The sequence below is a fragment of the Monodon monoceros genome, unplaced genomic scaffold, assembly GCF_005190385.1.
Source record: "Monodon monoceros isolate NGI ecotype Baffin Bay Population unplaced genomic scaffold, NGI_Narwhal_1 Super_Scaffold_5, whole genome shotgun sequence".
Taxonomy (NCBI): Eukaryota; Metazoa; Chordata; class Mammalia; order Artiodactyla; family Monodontidae; genus Monodon; species Monodon monoceros.
The window spans coordinates 31,945,632-31,963,360 of record NW_021703782.1 but is presented as its reverse complement, the minus strand read 5'-3'; the positions used below and the strand labels follow the sequence as shown (position 1 = coordinate 31,963,360).

Genomic DNA, 17,729 nt, shown 5'->3' with positions numbered 1-17,729 from the left:
TCGGTTTTTTCTGTAAGATGGCTCTAGTAGCACTTAGTTGTCTTTAACTTCATTCAAAACAATTTTGTTAGATTGTATGTGACAGCTGTCATATCAGTGTGCATTTTAAAAAAGACATCAAAATTGGTGAATTTTTGTGTAGCCATTTTAAAATTGAAGACGGAAGAAAAAAGCAACTTTTTCAGCATATTATGCTGTATTATTTCAAGAAAGGTAAAAACGCAACCGAAATGCAAAAAAAGATTTGTGTAGTGTATGGAGAAGGTGCTGTGACTCACTGAATGTGTCAAAAGTGGTTTGCAAAGTTTCGTGCCTGAGATTTCTCGCTCGACAATGCTCCATGGTTGGGTAGACCAGTTGAAGTTGATAGTGCTCAAATCGAGACATTAACTGAGAACAAGCAACTTTATGCCACGCAGGAGATAGCCGACATACTCAAAAATATCCAAATCAAGCACTGAAAATCATTTGCACCAGCTTGGTTACGTTAATCGCTTAGATGTTTGGGTTCTACCTAAGTTTAGCGAAGAAAACCTTCCTGACCTTATTTCCGCATGCGATTCTCTATAAACGTAATGAAAACGTTCCGTTTTTAAAACAAATTGTGATGAGTGATGAAAAGTGGATACTGTACAATAATGTGGCACAGAAGACATCATGGGGCAAGTGAAATGAACCACTACCAACCACACCAAAGGCCTGTCTTCAATCCAAAGAAGGTGATGTGTATACGGTGGGATTGGAAGGGAGTACTCTATTATAAGCTCCTTCCAGAAAACCCAACGATTAATTCCAACAAGTACTGCTCCCAGTTAGACCAACTGAAAGCAGCACTCGACAAAAAGCATCCAGAATTAGTCAACAGAAAATGCATAATCTTCCATTAGGATAACGCAAGAATGCATGTTTCTTTGATGACCAGGCAAAAACTGTTACAGCTTAGCTGGGAAGTTCTGATTCATCCGCTGTATTCACCAGACATTGTTGCACCTTTGGATTTCCATTTATTTAGGTCTTTACAAAATTCTTAATGGAAAAAATTTCAATTCCCTGGAAGACTGTAAAAGGCACCTGGAACAGTTCTTTGCTCAAAAAGATAAAAAAGTTTTGGGAAGATGGAATTATGAAGTTGCCTGAAAAATGGCAGAAGGTAGTGGAACAAAAGGGTGAATACATTGTTCAATGAAGTTCTTGGTTCAATGAAGTTCTTTTATTTTTACTTAAAAACCGAAGGCACTTTTTGGCCAACCCAATATCTCATGCAAGTTTTCTCAATTTCTAAACAATGTGATATCACACTCTAATATGTATGGTAATTTTTTGTTGCTGCTGTCATTACCCACCCCCACCTTCTATTTCTGCTGAGCATAAGCCATTTGAGGATATCTTGTATGTTCTATAGGGTTTAGCATGCACAAAGTGCTGCGTAAATATTCACTGAGCTTAAATCCAATTAAATTGATTGTGCTATAAGCAAAAACAATACTTTCACACTGTTTCTGAAATTTTAAAAAAATCAAACATTAATGGAAGAGTAAATTAATTTTATTGACTGATGAAAAACTAAAGTGATAAGAAGTACGAATAGTAAACAATAATCATTGAGTTGTGCTGGAATTGTATTTTTCTTCTTTTCACTTTAAGCCAAAAGGACATAAAGTTATAAACCATTAGCGAGCTAATCACTTTAAGTTTCTTCAACAAAAACTGCATAGTTCAGCAGTTGCACAGCATTAAATATATACATTTTTGCAAAACCCTGAAAGTTTTAATTTTTGTGTTGACCTCAAAGGCTAATGGAATCACCTACACTGGTCGGATTCAGAGTTTCTTTTCCCTTTTCTGCCACCCTGTAAAGAAAAATAGGGTAAATTATTGAGGAAATAACATTTTGGGGGCATTTTCTTTTCAAGAATAAATGAGATCAAAGGCATATTTGACTATGAAAAGGAAGGAACTTCTTTTCTGAGTTTGTTGCAAATTTGAATGAACATACCACTAAATTATTTTTACGTATTTTAAATAGCAATAACTGTTGTTATTTTTACAAACGGTTAAAGTAGGTTGTAGAAAACAGTTATCTATTTGAACTGGTCCGGACTTAGTCTGATCACCAGTATCTTATTTTTTAGAGCTCATTTGCACTGTCCCAGATTTTTTTTTTTTTAATAAAAATTTTGGTCAGGACTTCCCTGGTGGCACAGTGGTTAAGAATCCGCCTGCCAATGCAAGGTTCGATCCCTGGTCTGGGAAGATCCCACGTGCCGCAGAGCAACTAAGCCCGTGAGCCACAACTTCTGAGCCCGTGCTCTAGAGCCTGTGAGCCACACCACTGAGCCCACACGCCACAACTACTGAAGCCTACGTGCCCTAGAGCCTGCGCGCCGCAACTACTGAGCCCACACACCGCAACTGAGCCCACACGCCACAACTACTGAAGCCCGCGTGCTCAAGGGCCTGTATGCCACAACTACTGAGCCTTCGTGCTGCAACTACTGAAGCCTGCGCAACTAGAACCCATGCTCCACAACAAGAGAAGCCACTGCAATGAGAAGTCTGTGCACCACAACAAAGAGTAGCCCCTGCTCGCTGCAACTAGAGAAAGCCCATGCGCAGCAACGAAGACCCAATGCAGCCAAAAAAAAAAAAAAAAAAAAAAAATTGATCAAAATAGACAATTTGCTCCATATGATCAGCAAATTTGGTGGTTCACTTCATTACCCTTTTGGGTAATGCAATTTCTAATTCAAGTTCTGTATAGTTTTGTTCATATAAGACAGCATTAGAAATCTGATTTTGTTCATCAGTGGGTTGAAAAGATTATACTTTTCATATTTGCTCAGTGACATATATAAATCTGTATTTAATTTCCTCCAAATGAAATGCCATCAATGGTATTTGACTTGAGCCAAAGAAAGAGAAAGGTGGCTTAAAAGACAGGAAGTATTTTTCATTAATTACTTTTAACAACATTTTCTGCCTTACTCTGATTCAAAAAGCAAAGAATCATTTTAAAAAGATGGAAAGCACAAAGGTACAAAAAAATTTAATCATCCATAACTATTCTACCCTCCATTTTAACCATAAATAATGGTTTGATGCATTTATAATAATTTTATAATTTTTCTACATTTTTATAAACTATGGCAATGATACTCAAACTTGGTTAATTACTAGAATCACCTAAGTAGTAATATTTTAAAAATTCTGATCTCTAGACTTTGTCCCAGCCTATTTACTTATGATAATTAGTAGTGGTCTGAACAATCAAAAAGTTCCCAAGAAATTCTGATGATCAGCCAAGTTTGGGAACTACTTGTCTGTGAAAGCACATTTTTTAGAGTGGTGGTTATATCAAGGGCACATGGAACCCAGACCCATTTAATAATGTTGGCAGCTTCTCTGTTTCACCCTTTTTCTGCCCATAACCTCCCTCTTGGTGTTCAAAAACATGTCTACAACAAACCTTCTTTAAAAAAAAAAAAAAAATCAAGTATGAGAATGCTGTTATTCAGTCCTGACCAAATAAAAGTTTTGCAAAGATTCATTCAGAGAAGAAAAAGTACGAAGAGGTTATATGAAACTTGAGATGTATAATGACAGGTGTTAAAAATAAGATTTCCTGATAGCAGGGAAATAAAAAATAAATTTACTAAAAAACTTTCTACAAAGTAGATACCCACTATACAGAAGTACCAATGTTATATAGCTTAAAACTCTTACCAAAAAAAAAAAAAAACTCTTACCTTTCTTCTAAACAAGAGTTTTTTAAAAATAATAATAATTCAAAGATCCTTTTCAAAGCTTCCCAGGCAAAGGGAATCTTCCTTCCTGGATTGATGACATGTCAAAGCTGGAGCTAAACAACTTTTATGTTCTCTAGGCCACCAGTGGTGGCTTTCGAACTTTTTTGACTATGACCCCCACATCAATTAACTCATTTTATATCATGACATAGACACACATACATATGTATATACAAATATATGTGTTTGTGTATATTCACAAATATACATATACACATATATTGAAACAAAGCCCTGATATTGTTTACTGCTTCACCCAGAAAAAAATGCTGAATGCCATCTTGTAAATGCAGACGAAATGACAGAATTAGAAAAATCACTATTTTGCAACTACCAAAATAATAACTGATAAAAATATCATTAATCTGGATGCTAAAATCATTGGGTAAAAAGAAAAGGATACAATCTCAAACTATAACTTCACATATTATTTATTAATTACAAAAGGGAAAAGATATCTTTACAATGAAGATATCTAGGAGAGATTGCTGTACCCAAGTGATCAAACTTATTATATAATGGGATAAATGTCATTATGTACCTTCCCTCGATAAGGTTCACTGGCACATATCTCACATCATCTATGTAGTACCAAAGGTCTTTTTGAGTTACTTTAGTTATTGCTGTATATACCAATGTCTAGAATAAACTTAACATTTTCTATGATGTAAATTATATAACCAATAATAACAAAATCATCAATATGTTTGGTGAATAAATTTTGGCCTAAGAATAAAATAGTACCTTTATTCTCACATGTATATACCTATTCCAAATGTATTATCTGTGATGAAAACACTTTCATAATTATAAAAGCATACCTGATATTTGGCTAATTCTGCTTGTAATACTTTCACTTTAGATCTTTCTTGTTCTAACGCAGCATGAAGTGAAGTTACCTATAACCAAATATTCAATAAAAAAAGACTTTTTTGGGTCTTTTTTGGTAAATACTCTTACTTGTTATTCACAATGATGATTTTTGACTATGAGATTAATGAGCATTAGAAGAGAACCTCTCTCCTCACAAACAATTTCAATTAGGCATTTTATTCAGCTGTATATTAAAGATACATAGGGCAAGCTCACTGTTCTAAGACAAGACCAAAGAATAAGGATGGGAAGGGGAGAAAATCAAGTCCATGAACAGGATAAGTTCTGTCTGTCCTTTCTATCTCTATATTCAGCCCACATCAACTAAAATACAACCTTATCTTCCCCTATTCTTTAGGACATACATACCTCCCTCAGTTCAGTAAACAGAATTTTCAATCATTTGCTATTACATAGTAATAATGAAATATGGTTTGCAGTATTGATGGGCTGTGTTTTTGTTTAGTCAAGTTTCATAATTCAGGACTAAAGAACAGCTTAATATAACCAGTCCTATATATAGTTTTTCTTACCTGTATCGTTAGCTCATTCTTGATACTTTGTGATTCATCAACTTGCAGAAGTATTTCTGCTTTATCTTTCACTGACAAAAAAGGAAAAACAGCAGTATAATCTTTTCAATCACTCAGATACTTTAACAATACTTTTACTGAACCAAGACAGCAATACAGTCAGGCAAAGATTAATTGTCCTCATACTTAATGTATTCCTTGACCCTATATATACCTCTTAATTTTCACTGGTAAATTCTGATCATTATTATCACCACAGCAGCTTTTATTGGAAATTCTACATTTCTGTGGTGTTAAAATATTAATTGTACAGATATGACCAAAGATTAATTTTTTCCATTTATACTAAAAAGGACAAGGACAGAGAAAATAAAATATTTCACATAGGGAAAAAAACTTTAAAATGCCTCGACTAATCTTAAAGCAAGATTTTAAAAACAATGTAGAGTGTTTTTGTTTGTTCTGTTTTGTTAAATTGTCAAGGTGTGCATATCATAAGGTCCACAAGAATTATTTTTATACGACTTTTCATACCATTAAAGCACTATCCAATAAGTGTTAGCTCATATGAGCACAGTAATCATATAACATCTGTGGTCTCAGAACTGTTCATTCGTCTAGAGGTTTTTCCCTCTTTGGGGAAGCAAGAGATCTGTTCTTTGGCCTCTGTGTTCCCTAAGGTTTAAAAATTTCCACATGGCTGACAATTTACTTAACCTATGGTAAAGGATAATACATGAAAAACTAATTCTTCAACTTTGAAAAGCTAGGAGAGACTGAAGAGGTAAAACTAATAAAATGAGTAAAGGAGGAAACGTCCAAATATATAAGAGTACTGATATCACCAGAGCTCCACCAATATAACTCTGTCATTCAAATTTATTTTTCATAGTTTAATATGATATGCACTAAGGTGAGATGCTGTGTCAAGAAACAAATCACAGTCCCTTAAGAATCAACTTGGGAACTTTTACAAATTATACTTTCTACTCCTCCATCCTCAGAATTAAACACACTCACTGAGAACTAGTGATTTTTAACAATTATGTAATATTTTAACTACAGTCAGTTTTCCTATAATGCTGTTTTGTGTTTCAAAGAGATTGATACATCAGGGAACAACATGAACATAACATGAATTGTGTACTTAATGCTTAAGCACAATTTCATGAACAAAGAAAACTGTACCCACTCACACACCTCAAATATCTACCAGCTATTTCAGCGCACTGTGTCAAGAACCACACCAAGTTTCCATCCTTCCATCACTTAACAGTTAACACACACAAGCTGCAACCCTTCTGAAACCTACTTCTACAGCAAACTTTAGGTTGTCTTCAAAGTTAAGTGCCATATTTATTATAGTATTTATGTATTCAACCATTTTAACATGTATAAAACTGTTACTGTTATAGGTTCCCTTTTTTTTTTAAAATGTGTCACTGATGAAATTTTTGAGTATTGTATGCTCCTAACTCCATTTTCCCCATAAACTTTGTGGTTTTAACTGTATGATTTTATAGAGATTAGTGATTTTTAGGAACACATGTTGTACTGTAACATAACTCACTGTATTTGCATTTATATTACAAATGCTAGAGTTTGTAAACTCTAACGTACTGTATTTTTCATGTCATGGTCCTGTATAAAATTGTTCTACTTGGACTACTTATAGTACAGAGTATGGACACTGATATTATTTACTGGTAGCCATTTTTAATCTATTTTTAAAATTTTATTTATTTTATTTATTTATTTTTGGCTGTGTTGGGTCTTCGTTGCTGCGCGCAGGCTTTCTCTAGTTGCTGCAAGCAGGGGCTACTCTTCGTTGCCGTGCGCAGGCTTCTCACTGCAGTGGCTTCTCCACTGCAGAGCATGGGCTCTAGGCACACGGGCTTCAGTAGTTGTGGCACCCGGGCTCAGCAGTTGTGGCTCGTGGGCTCTAGACCACAGGCTCAGTAATTGTGGCGCATGGGCTTAGTTGCTCTGCGGCATGTGGGATTTTCCTGGACCAGGGATCGAAACTGTGTCCCCTGCATTGGCAGGAGGATTCTTAACCACTATGCCACCAGGTAAGCCCCTTTAGTCTATTTTTGAGAGTAAGTTTTTATCAGTTAATTTTCTCACTTTTCACAAACGTTTCCTTAAGGAATATTACTTTATTTTTAGGTATTTAAAAACCATACATCCAATGTTCAATGATACCCTTACTTTCTTCAATTAGAAATACATCTTGTAAACAATTATTTTCATAATTTTATTCATTAAATGATCCACATGGAGCTCAGTGACATGCATATCTAAATTAATCTCAGGACACTGATATCTAATTGTTCAAATAATGCCTTTTCCCATTATTATTTAACTTCTATTTTATCATAGTTAAGCTTGTAACAGTTAAGTTATATTATAAAAGTCGTAAAGTTATAAAAAGTATTTGACTCTACTTCAAGACTATATATTCTGTTCAGCTGGACATGATTTCTGGTTTTTGATAACTGTTATTTAATAGTTTAAATATTTGGTTGGACAATTCCACTCCCAGTATCTTCATATTTGAAACAATTTAGGGTATCTTGTTTACTTATCCTTTAAGGTGAGCTTCATAATTTCTCAAGTGCTATACAGTACTCACAGGAGCTGTATGTGGGATTTCATTAAAATTTGTTAACAAGGGAAATTGTTTATTACACTTAATTTTGTCTATTCAGAAGACTTTCTCATTTATTCATGTCTTTCTCTATGTCTCTTTTATGGTTCATTTTCTTTTGCAAATTTAATACATGCTTCCCTTTCTGTTATTAATGGAAAATTTTCAGAGAGCTTTCAAGGTTAGCATCACTAGGTATTCATATTCAGGAATGCAACTGATTTGGGGGGTTTCATATAACATCAACTTTACTAATGTTATTATCTCTAATCTTTTTTGATTGATTTCCTTGGCTTCCTGCTGGTAATCTACTGCCAAAAGTTTAGAGTGGCAGCAAAAGTATGAAGAGTTGGGGCTGGTGGGGGCGGGGGCGGGGGGGGTGGTGGGAGGGGTACAAGGAAAACCTAAAATCATGACAGGCCTTCTCCTCTAATAATTAATAAACAGAATCTTCAGCAAATGTTTTCTTGTTTTGCCTCTAAATGTACTCCAATAATTCATAAGAATTGAAATTTCAAGAGTTTCTTAGCTGAATAGTTGTAAACTTGTGTAATACTAAGGTGCTGCAAAGGAGACTTGTAATAATAAAATTATCAACAATAATCCAGTTTGTATCCTTTTGGGAAACCTTTTTATTTTGTTGAATTAATAAATCATATATCTTGAAAAGTTATCTTCAAATATTTTTAAGATTAACTTTTAATTCTAAAAACACAGAAATCACTTACTTTCACCTTCCTGAAGCATTTTCAATAACTGTGCATTTCTTGCCTTTACTTCTTTATACTTTGCCTAATAATCAAGGAAAAAAGATTTAATTTTTTAAAAGTAAATGATATAATTAACGATTTACTACCAATTTATGGAGCTATGAATCTAGGCTTGCTCAAAGACATAAATTACTTCTGAAAGAAAAAAGATGGAGGAAAATGTATTCACAACTATCTACTACTTAATTAAATCCCTCGTATAATAATACAAATCAATATTATAGGTGACTGTATTTAAGAAGAGTAGAGTAAAAGTGGAGAAAACTCAGAATAAAACTAAATTTTCCTGAAGAGTCTCTTTTCTTCCTCAAATAAAATCCTTATACAATTCAAAATAATTATATGAAAACAAAAAGAAAAATGATTCATAGTTCTATACCAGTACTATACTAGAACTCTCTGTATCTGTTCTTTATCGGCCACTGTCCAATATGTGGCTGCTAACTACTGGAAACGTGGCCAGTGTTACTGAGAAAATGACTTTTAACTGTATTTAGTTTTATTTAATTACAATTTTTATTTTATTTTATTTTTATATATAAAAATTTAAAATTTTACTTTTATGTATTTAAAACCCATGTAGTGTATTAATTTTACACCATGTGTAGTGGTTACTGTACAGCACAGTTTTATATTTGCTCAGTTAAGGCTTTACTAATCTTTTGTTATTTCGTTAACTAAATATTTTTAAAGTAATTTTTGAATTACTTACATTTTGGCTGAAATGAATTAGTAATTTACTGAAGTATCTTTCAATTATTTTTCAACTTAAAAAAATGGCTTAGCTTCTTTTCAAACTACATGAATGACACAATTATACATTATAAACAATTTTGGAATTGTGTTCCCACATTAACATCCATATTCCAGGGAATTTTTCCCCTACACTACTCTTATTCAACGTGTCTTATAGCACACACTGAAGTATTTATAAATATTTAATACATTAGAGAAAACAATATATTTAGTAACTATAGAAATACAAGAGGTCAGGGAAAGAAAACAGATCAATATAAGAAATTTGTCATTTCTTCTCTCAACATGTACACAGATATGTACAGCAGTTACCAGATTCAAAAATCTTTCTTGTAAAACAAAGTTGATGTATTTTAAATTAAGTCCAATAGATGACTTTTACTAAATACTCTGTCCAGTAAATTGCTTTGGATAAATCAATAATGTTACTGAGTAATACTGCAGACAATACATTGAATGGAAGAAGTAAACATAAAAGGGAGTAGGACTTTTGAGAAGCTAAGTAATGAAAGAGGGAGATAAGTCAGATGGAAACATAAAAATATGAAGGGGAAAAACAAATACAGTCAACTACAACTATACTCACTATGAATACAGAAATATATCTACTGGGAATATAAAACTGTATCCACTATAAAATTCTCACTCTCAGGGTTTCAATCAATGTTAATACCTCATCAAACTCTAGCTCAAGCCTTTTCTCCAAGGTTCAGATCAGTGTATATGGAAGCATGTCTTTAGTTAGTCTTCAAGGCCTAAAGCCAGCTCATAAAGCAAAAATTGCAAATGAACAAAATTACCCCTGAATATTCTTTATACTGCGATAAAAATAACATATATAGTTTTGCATTTACAATCCTGAAGAGTAAATGTATCTATGAAAACATAAGAGTATAAAATCCTAGTACTGTGCAATTTATAATAAAGAACATATGAAATATACAGTGTCCTCATTAGTATTTTTAACTTCATGAAAAAGAGAACACAAAGTTAAACACACGTATGGTGTGACTCCAAATGTGTCCAACACAGATGTTCAACATCCTGAACATCTATGCCTGCATCCACAGCCATTTCAAACTCAACATGTCCAAAACGAGATCTATTAGTTCCGTTTCCCCAAACCAGTTCAAAATGTGTTCTTCCTCTTACACTCAGTACCTGTTAATTTTGTTACCAGACAGTCTTCACTCCAGGCCTCAGCTATATGCATTATCTTCCACAAAAAAATTCTCATGTCACTTCCCTTCTAAAGCCTTCACTGCCCTCTCCGTGTCTAAAATGCAAATGCCTTCAAATACTGACCTCAACTAACACCCCCAATCTCACCTTCTACAACTTCGCATTTCTCTAGACGTCAGTAACAATGCATTTCCTACCATTCTCATGCCTTGTATGCACTGTTCTATCTGGAAAAACTATCTTTTTTTTGGTGAAACCTTTACCAAGTTTCAATAGCAGCAACGGATTTATTCCTGTTTCTGGGCTTCTGGGGCACTCTGTCAGATCTCAGTCACAAATTCTACATTGTACTGCAATTATTTACATGATTACCTTCTCCATTAGACTATGAGCTTCTTACTAACTCATCTTTGTATTCACTGTGCCTAACACATGGTAAATGCTCAAAAAAAGCAAAAGAAAATATAAATGACAAAGAAAAAACTAAGGCAGAAGTGGGTGCAGTTCAAAAAGGTTTTAACAGGGATAATTCTTAAAGGCATGAGTAGACGAGGAAGGGAAATATAAGAACCAGCAGGGCTGGAACTTGACTCTTTTTCACTATTACATACACAGGGTCTAGAAAAGCACCTGGCCTATTACAGGCATTCAACAAATAATTGTTCAAAAGTAATTAGTTCAAAAATAATTAGTTCAAAAAGAGAATGATACTTGAGATGAACAAGAGATTTTTTTAAAAGCCTAAGAAAGGAGGAGAGTAATAGGTTTGTGGTTAAAAAAAAATTGTATAAATGACAAGTGTTGGCAAGGATGTGAAGAAATTGGTACCCTTGTTCATTGCTGGTGGAAATGTAACATGGTGCAGCTGCTATGGAAAACAGTTTGATGGTTCCTTAAAAAGTTAAACATAGAATTACCATATGATCCAGAAATTCCACTCTTAGGTATATACGAACAGAATTGAAAGCAGGGACTCAGATACTTGTACACCAATGTTCATAGCTGTATTATTCACAATAGCCAAAAGGTGGAAACAGTGCAAGTGTCCATCAACAGACTAATAAACAAAAAATATGGTATATACATACAGTGGAGTATTATTCAGCCATAAAAAGGAATTAAGTTCTGATACGTGCTACAACATGGATATGCATGCTGAAAACATGCCAAGTGGAATAAGGCAGACACAAAAGGACAAATATCATGATTCCACTTACAGGAAGTACCTAGAATAGGCAAATTTACAGAGATTAGAGGTTATCAAGGATTGCAGTAGAAGGGGAAATAGGGAGTTTAATGGGTACAGAGTTTCTGTTTGGGATGATGAAAAAGTTCTGGAAATAGTGGTGATGGTTACACAACACTGAGAAAGTACTTAATGCCACTGAATTGTACACTTAAAAATGGTTAAAATGGCAAATTTAATGTTATATGTATTTTACTATGATAAAAATATACTATCATTCAGATTATATATAATTAATGCGTTAAAAAAACCTAAATAGCAGAAATATTATTTCTATCAATCAAATATTAAACATATTTCAATATAATAAAAACAGAAAATGTACAAATTTATAGAATTAGTTTACAACAGTAAATATATACAAACCTCCCACTGAGTGATCACATTTTTCAGCTTCTGGATTTCAGCATCTTTTCTTTCAAGTTCCAACTTTAGTCTTTCAATTCTTCCATCTTTTAGAGCTACTTCCTAAAGGGGGAAAACATTTTAGAACAAAGACAGTTCTGCCAATTCTGATTTACAATATCCTTTTTGAAAGGTTTAAGAGGAAAAAAAAGTCCCAATTTTAATTCATTTTCTAAAGCAACCTAAACTGTTGAATACATTTCCACTTGTACTCAATTTTATAAATGTAATTATGTACAATACAAGCAAATAAGATATTTATGCCTAATCTCAAACTACAAACGTAACCTAGAACAATATCAGGGCTTTGAAATGATATTTCCATCCTGGAATAAACACACTAAAGTGGTCTCTGACAAGTTGTTATTAGTCTATCTTAACAACCTAAAAGAATTGAAAACTTATGAGAAAAATGCAAAATAAATAATACAAAAAACCAAAAATAGGGCTTCCCTGGTGGCACAGTGGTTGAGAGTCCGCCTGCTGATGCAGGGGACACAGGTTCGTGCCTGGGTCCGGGAGGATCCCACATGCCGCAGAGCGGCTGGGCCCGTGAGCCATGGCCACTGAGCCTGTGCGTCCGGAGCCTGTGCTCCGCAACGGGAGAGGCCAAAACAGTGAGAGGCCCGCGTATCGCAAAAAAAAATAAAACAAAAATAGTTTTTCTCTATATTAGCAATTAACACATAGAAGATATAACTAGAAAAAACATTTTCTCCAGACAGCAATAAAAAATATCCCCAAGAATAAAATTCAGTAATTTTCAGGATCAATAAATGATAAAATATTGAAAAGGACAGAACAAAGCATGTTTTTAGATAGGAAAACTAAGTATTACTAAATATTAATTTGTACATTCAACAGAAATTTCAATAGAGTTTTGTTCTTTGGAACTTAGCGAGATAGTCAAAACTTCACCTGGGAGAATACAGGATAGAAACAAAAAGTTAATGCAGTATAATTTGCCTACCAGATAATTATATATTATACAGCAAAAATAATTAAAACAACATGTCATGGCACCTATGTTGACACAGCAATGTAACAGAAAAGAAAGTCCAGAAAGAGATTTAAGACACAAGAATTTATTATAACTAACTATGGTATTTTAAAGAAGTGAGAAAAGGCTGAATTACACAATAATGGTAGTATATGGGACAAATGGCTAACTGGAAAAATCAAGTTAAATGCCTGCCATCTTGTAACATACACGAAAATAAATAAATTTAAATGCAAAAAAATCAACCCAAAGTCATACTTTTCATAAGAATATATACTGGTTCTCTATATCTAATGAGTAATGTGGTGACAATTTTATTCCAAAAATACTCACTGAGCACCTATGCTGGGTGCTGGGTGTACAATGGTGAACAGAACTGAAAAGATTCTTGCCCTCATGGGATTTGTCTGGTGGAGGAGGCAGATATTACATAAAGAAATGCTGCAATTAGAAACCAAGGTTTAAGCAATGACGAAAAGAAACACAGTGCTATAAAGGGAATAATGTGGATTATTCCCTGGTGGATCAGGGAAGCTCTGAGGCCATGACCCTTAAGATGAACCTTGAGTGACTGGGTAGGAATTGGCTAAGTAAAAAGTGGAGGGAGATAAGAGCTTTCCAGGTAGAAAGAACAGTAGGTATAAAGGCCCTGAGGCAGGAAAGAGCCTACAGAATTTGAAGGATATTAAAGAGGCAAGCCCGGTTGGAGATGAGTGAAGATGATAGTATAAGATGATTATGGAAGAAAAAATTTGGATCAAAATTAAAAATATACATACTATCATAATGGCCCAAAAATCTCATTTCCGGGAATTTATCTTAAATAGATACGCGAGGGGGGAGTATCTATGGAAGTGTTCACTGCTGTTACAACAAAAAATTGGACATCAATTTAAATGCCCAACAATAAGGATATAGGCTAAATATATGACAAATTTACAAACTGAAAACTCTGAAATCACTAAAAATGATGATACAGAACCATAAAACACATCTGTATGATCTCAAAATTGTAATACTATATACAAAGAAAAAATCCTGGAAGGACATACATCAACATTTTAATAACTCTCTTAGAATTATTATGGAAGATTTCACTTTATTGTTTAAAAATTTCCTTTCATCAAAATTGTTTTATACTGAGTATATAATCATTGAATAATATAAAATAGTATTTTAACTAAAAAAACCACTTAAGTATTAAAATAAACTCTTTATAATATTACTAGCTAACATCTTTGAATAGGAAAGCTCTTCTGAACATAGTATGAAAGGGAGAAAACAAAAAGGAAAAGACTGATAGATTTAACTTGATGAAAAATCTCCAGAAACACTGAAACAAAATCAAAAGGTAAATGAAAAAAACTAGAAAAAGCAGTTGCACCTATATGCAGGCATATGACCAATAAAAATTCAAAAAGTGTGCAACCTCAGTAGTAAGCAATGTTATATCAAACTGGTATATTTAAATTTTTTCCTCATGGGCTTCCCTGGTGGCGCAGTGGTTGAGAGTCTGCCTGCCGATGCAGGGGACACGGGTTCGTGCCCCGGTCCGGGAAGATCCCACATGCCACGGAGCGGCTGGGCCCGTGAGCCATGGCCGCTGAGCCTGCGCGTCCGGAGCCTGTGCTCCGCAACGGGAGAGGCCACAACGAGAGGCCCACGTACCGCAAAAAAAAAAAAAAAAAATTTTCCTCAGTGTGGGTAACTGAAATCAATTTAGCTATAAACATTATTATTTAATGTAAAAACATTACAGTTGACCCTTGGACAATGTTGGGGTTAGGGACGCCAACCCTCTGAGAAATCAAAAATACACATAGTCAGGGACTTCCCTGGTGGTCCAGTGGTTAAGAGTCCGCCTTCCAATGCAGGGGACGCGGGTTTGATCCCTGGTTGGGGAACTAAGATCGCACATGCTGTGGGGCAAGAGCCCGCATGCCGCAGCTAAGATGTGATGCAGCCAAAAAAAAAAAAATACACATAGTCGTATATAATCAGCCTTCTGTATATGCGGCTCCTCTGCATCCGCAGATTCAACCAACCTCGACTGAAAAAAATCCATGTATAAGTAAACCCAAGCAGTTCAAACCTGTGTTGTTCAAGGGTCAATGTATTACTTAACGATCTGAATTGCTCACCATCTCTGTATTTAACTGAAAAGTGGTCCATGTAAGTTTCTACATTATTGGGGAAAAAGTGTAAATCCATAGAAAAGTAGGACCACAACGAAGTATCAATGGTAGTTTTCTCCAAGTGAATGAGATTAGGGTCAATTTTTTTCCACTGCATCTGCAAATTGGGGATCATAAAGGTGCCTATCAACTTCACAGTTAACTGTGAGAACTGAATGAAATAATCATTTTAAGTACTTAATAGAATATCTGGTAAATATATACTAAGCCCTCAAGTATTTTTGCCACTATTAAAATTTCTTCACTTATCAGTTATTTCCAGAATTTCTACAACAAACATCACTTTTTAAAACAAAATCATATTGTTTTAATGTATACCCATTTTTATGAAGTCCTATATTTCATTAAATAAATTTTAAACTTATCTTCTAAGTAGAAGACATTATACTAAAATGAAGATAAAAGGGTCTATAAGTCTATGTCCACAAGGGATTTGTAATCTATTAAAAATAATGAAAATGTGCTGTGTGAAATGTGCCGTAAGAAAAACAAAATGCTATGAGGTATAGAAAAAGAAGGAAAGATCATATCCAGGTTTTCTGTGTTTGGGATTGGGATAGGGCAATGAGAGAGCTTCAGGGAGGAGACGGCATGTGAAATGAACCTTGAGCAAAGCTGGGAAGGATCCAGCGCTGTGATAGGAGTGCTCTGCTCTAGCTAGGAGAAAAAACTGGAAAGAGTACAGCTGAAGTTACTTAGGCCAAAGCTACACTGTAGAACAATGCTTTCAAACTTACTGGACAGTGACCCATGTTAAGGAATGTTTTATATCGTGACCCAGAATGCACATACATGTCAGTGTATGTATGTATTTGTATGTTATATATATATATACACATATACACAGAAACAAATTTCATAAAATACAAACAGATGTCATATATGCTGACAACTTTTTTTTTTGGTTAGTGCTGGTAGCAATCTACTAAATTGATTTCAGGACTGGTTAAGTGGGTTGGGACTCTCAGTTTGAAAAGCTTGAGGGCTTTAAATGTCAGGTCGAGGACATCTGCACTTGATTCAACAGACACTGAAGCTTAGGGACATGGTGTGGCAGGATGGAAGTCTTGCTTTTCAAAAAGTCATCTGTTCAGACTTCTCTGGCGGTCCAGTGGTTAAGACTCCGTGCTTCCAGTGCAGGGGGCACAGATTCGATCCCTGGTCAGGGAACTAAGATCCCACATGCCGTGTGGTGCGGCCAAAAAATTTTTTTTAAAAGTCATCTGTTAGCAATGTATAAGATAAATTACCTAGAATTAGAAGGCAGGATGCAGAAAGACTTATTAGGTTACTGAAATAATACCAGTAAAAGATAATGATAGCCAAAAAAAAAAAAAGATAATGAGAGCCTAAACTAGAGAAATGTTAATAAGAATGGAAGAGAAGATAGATCTGAGAACTATTTCAAAGATTAAAAACTCCCAAACTTTGAAAAACAGAAAAGTGAAACAGGAGGTTCAGAGTCTGAATATCTGGATAAAATGATAAAACCAAAAACAGAAATGAGGAAGTCAAGCCAAACGCTTGGTTTGGAGAGTAAATGATGACCTCGAGTTTGGACATAGTGAGTATAAGGTATCCACAGAACAAGAGTGAAATATGCCACAAAGACAATTGATAAAACAGCGCCCCGAAGGCCATTGGAGGGAATGCCAGTGAAGCTGTGGAAAAGTTAGTAAACTCATATCCTGCTGCTAGAAGACAATGTTGGTAACACATCAAGAGCAACACAGATGTTTACATGCTTTGATGCAATTACTGTTTTTTTGTTTTTTTTTTGCGGTATGTAGGCCTCTCACTGTTGTGGCCTCTCCCGTTGCGGAGCATAAGCTGCGGACGCGCAGGCTCAGCGGCCATGGCTCACTGGCCTAGCCGCTCCACGGCATGTGGGATCTTCCCGGACCAGGGCATGAACCCGTGTCCCCTGCATCAGCAGGCGGACTCTCAACCACTGTGCCACCAGGGAAGCCCTGGTGACTTGCTTTTTTCATTAAAGATTATGTTTTTGATATTCATCCATGTTGCTATGTATTGCTGTAGCTCATTCATTTCTCCTACTGATTTTGTTGTCACAAACAACTGAGTTTGAATCATCCTTGTTGAAGATGTCTTCAGGGTTTAATCTAACGTAGAATTTCTAAAACACGGTCTCCCCATCATCTTCAACTTTAAAAGTTAATGCCAAACTGTTCTCCAAAATGGTCATACCAAATTACATTACCACTAGTAATTTGTTACTGTTGTTCTACATCCTTACCATATGGCATATTGTCCAATTCCTATCACTAGTCTTCACCTTCCTTCTGTTTTTCC

At 34.8% G+C, this 17,729-nt stretch overlaps 1 protein-coding gene across 4 annotated transcripts in view; it reads right to left on the bottom strand.

Annotated features, from left to right (window-relative positions):
* Positions 1-1,522: 1,522 nt before the first annotated feature.
* GKAP1 (G kinase anchoring protein 1) overlaps positions 1,523-17,729 on the bottom strand; it is an 81,290-nt gene continuing 65,083 nt past the window's right edge. For 2 of the 4 annotated variants that reach the window (XM_029201637.1, XM_029201639.1), the window contains 4 exons: positions 12,183-12,284; positions 8,591-8,654; positions 5,213-5,283; positions 2,644-4,705 (listed from right to left, as the gene is read on the bottom strand). In XM_029201637.1, coding sequence (XP_029057470.1) covers positions 4,559-4,705; positions 5,213-5,283; positions 8,591-8,654; positions 12,183-12,284 — 384 coding nt within the window. In that variant the 3' untranslated portion in view covers positions 2,644-4,558. Of the gene's footprint in view, positions 1,851-2,643; positions 4,706-5,212; positions 5,284-8,590; positions 8,655-12,182; positions 12,285-17,729 lie in introns of those variants that run through there. The other 2 variants (XM_029201638.1, XM_029201641.1) reach the window with 2 other exon arrangements.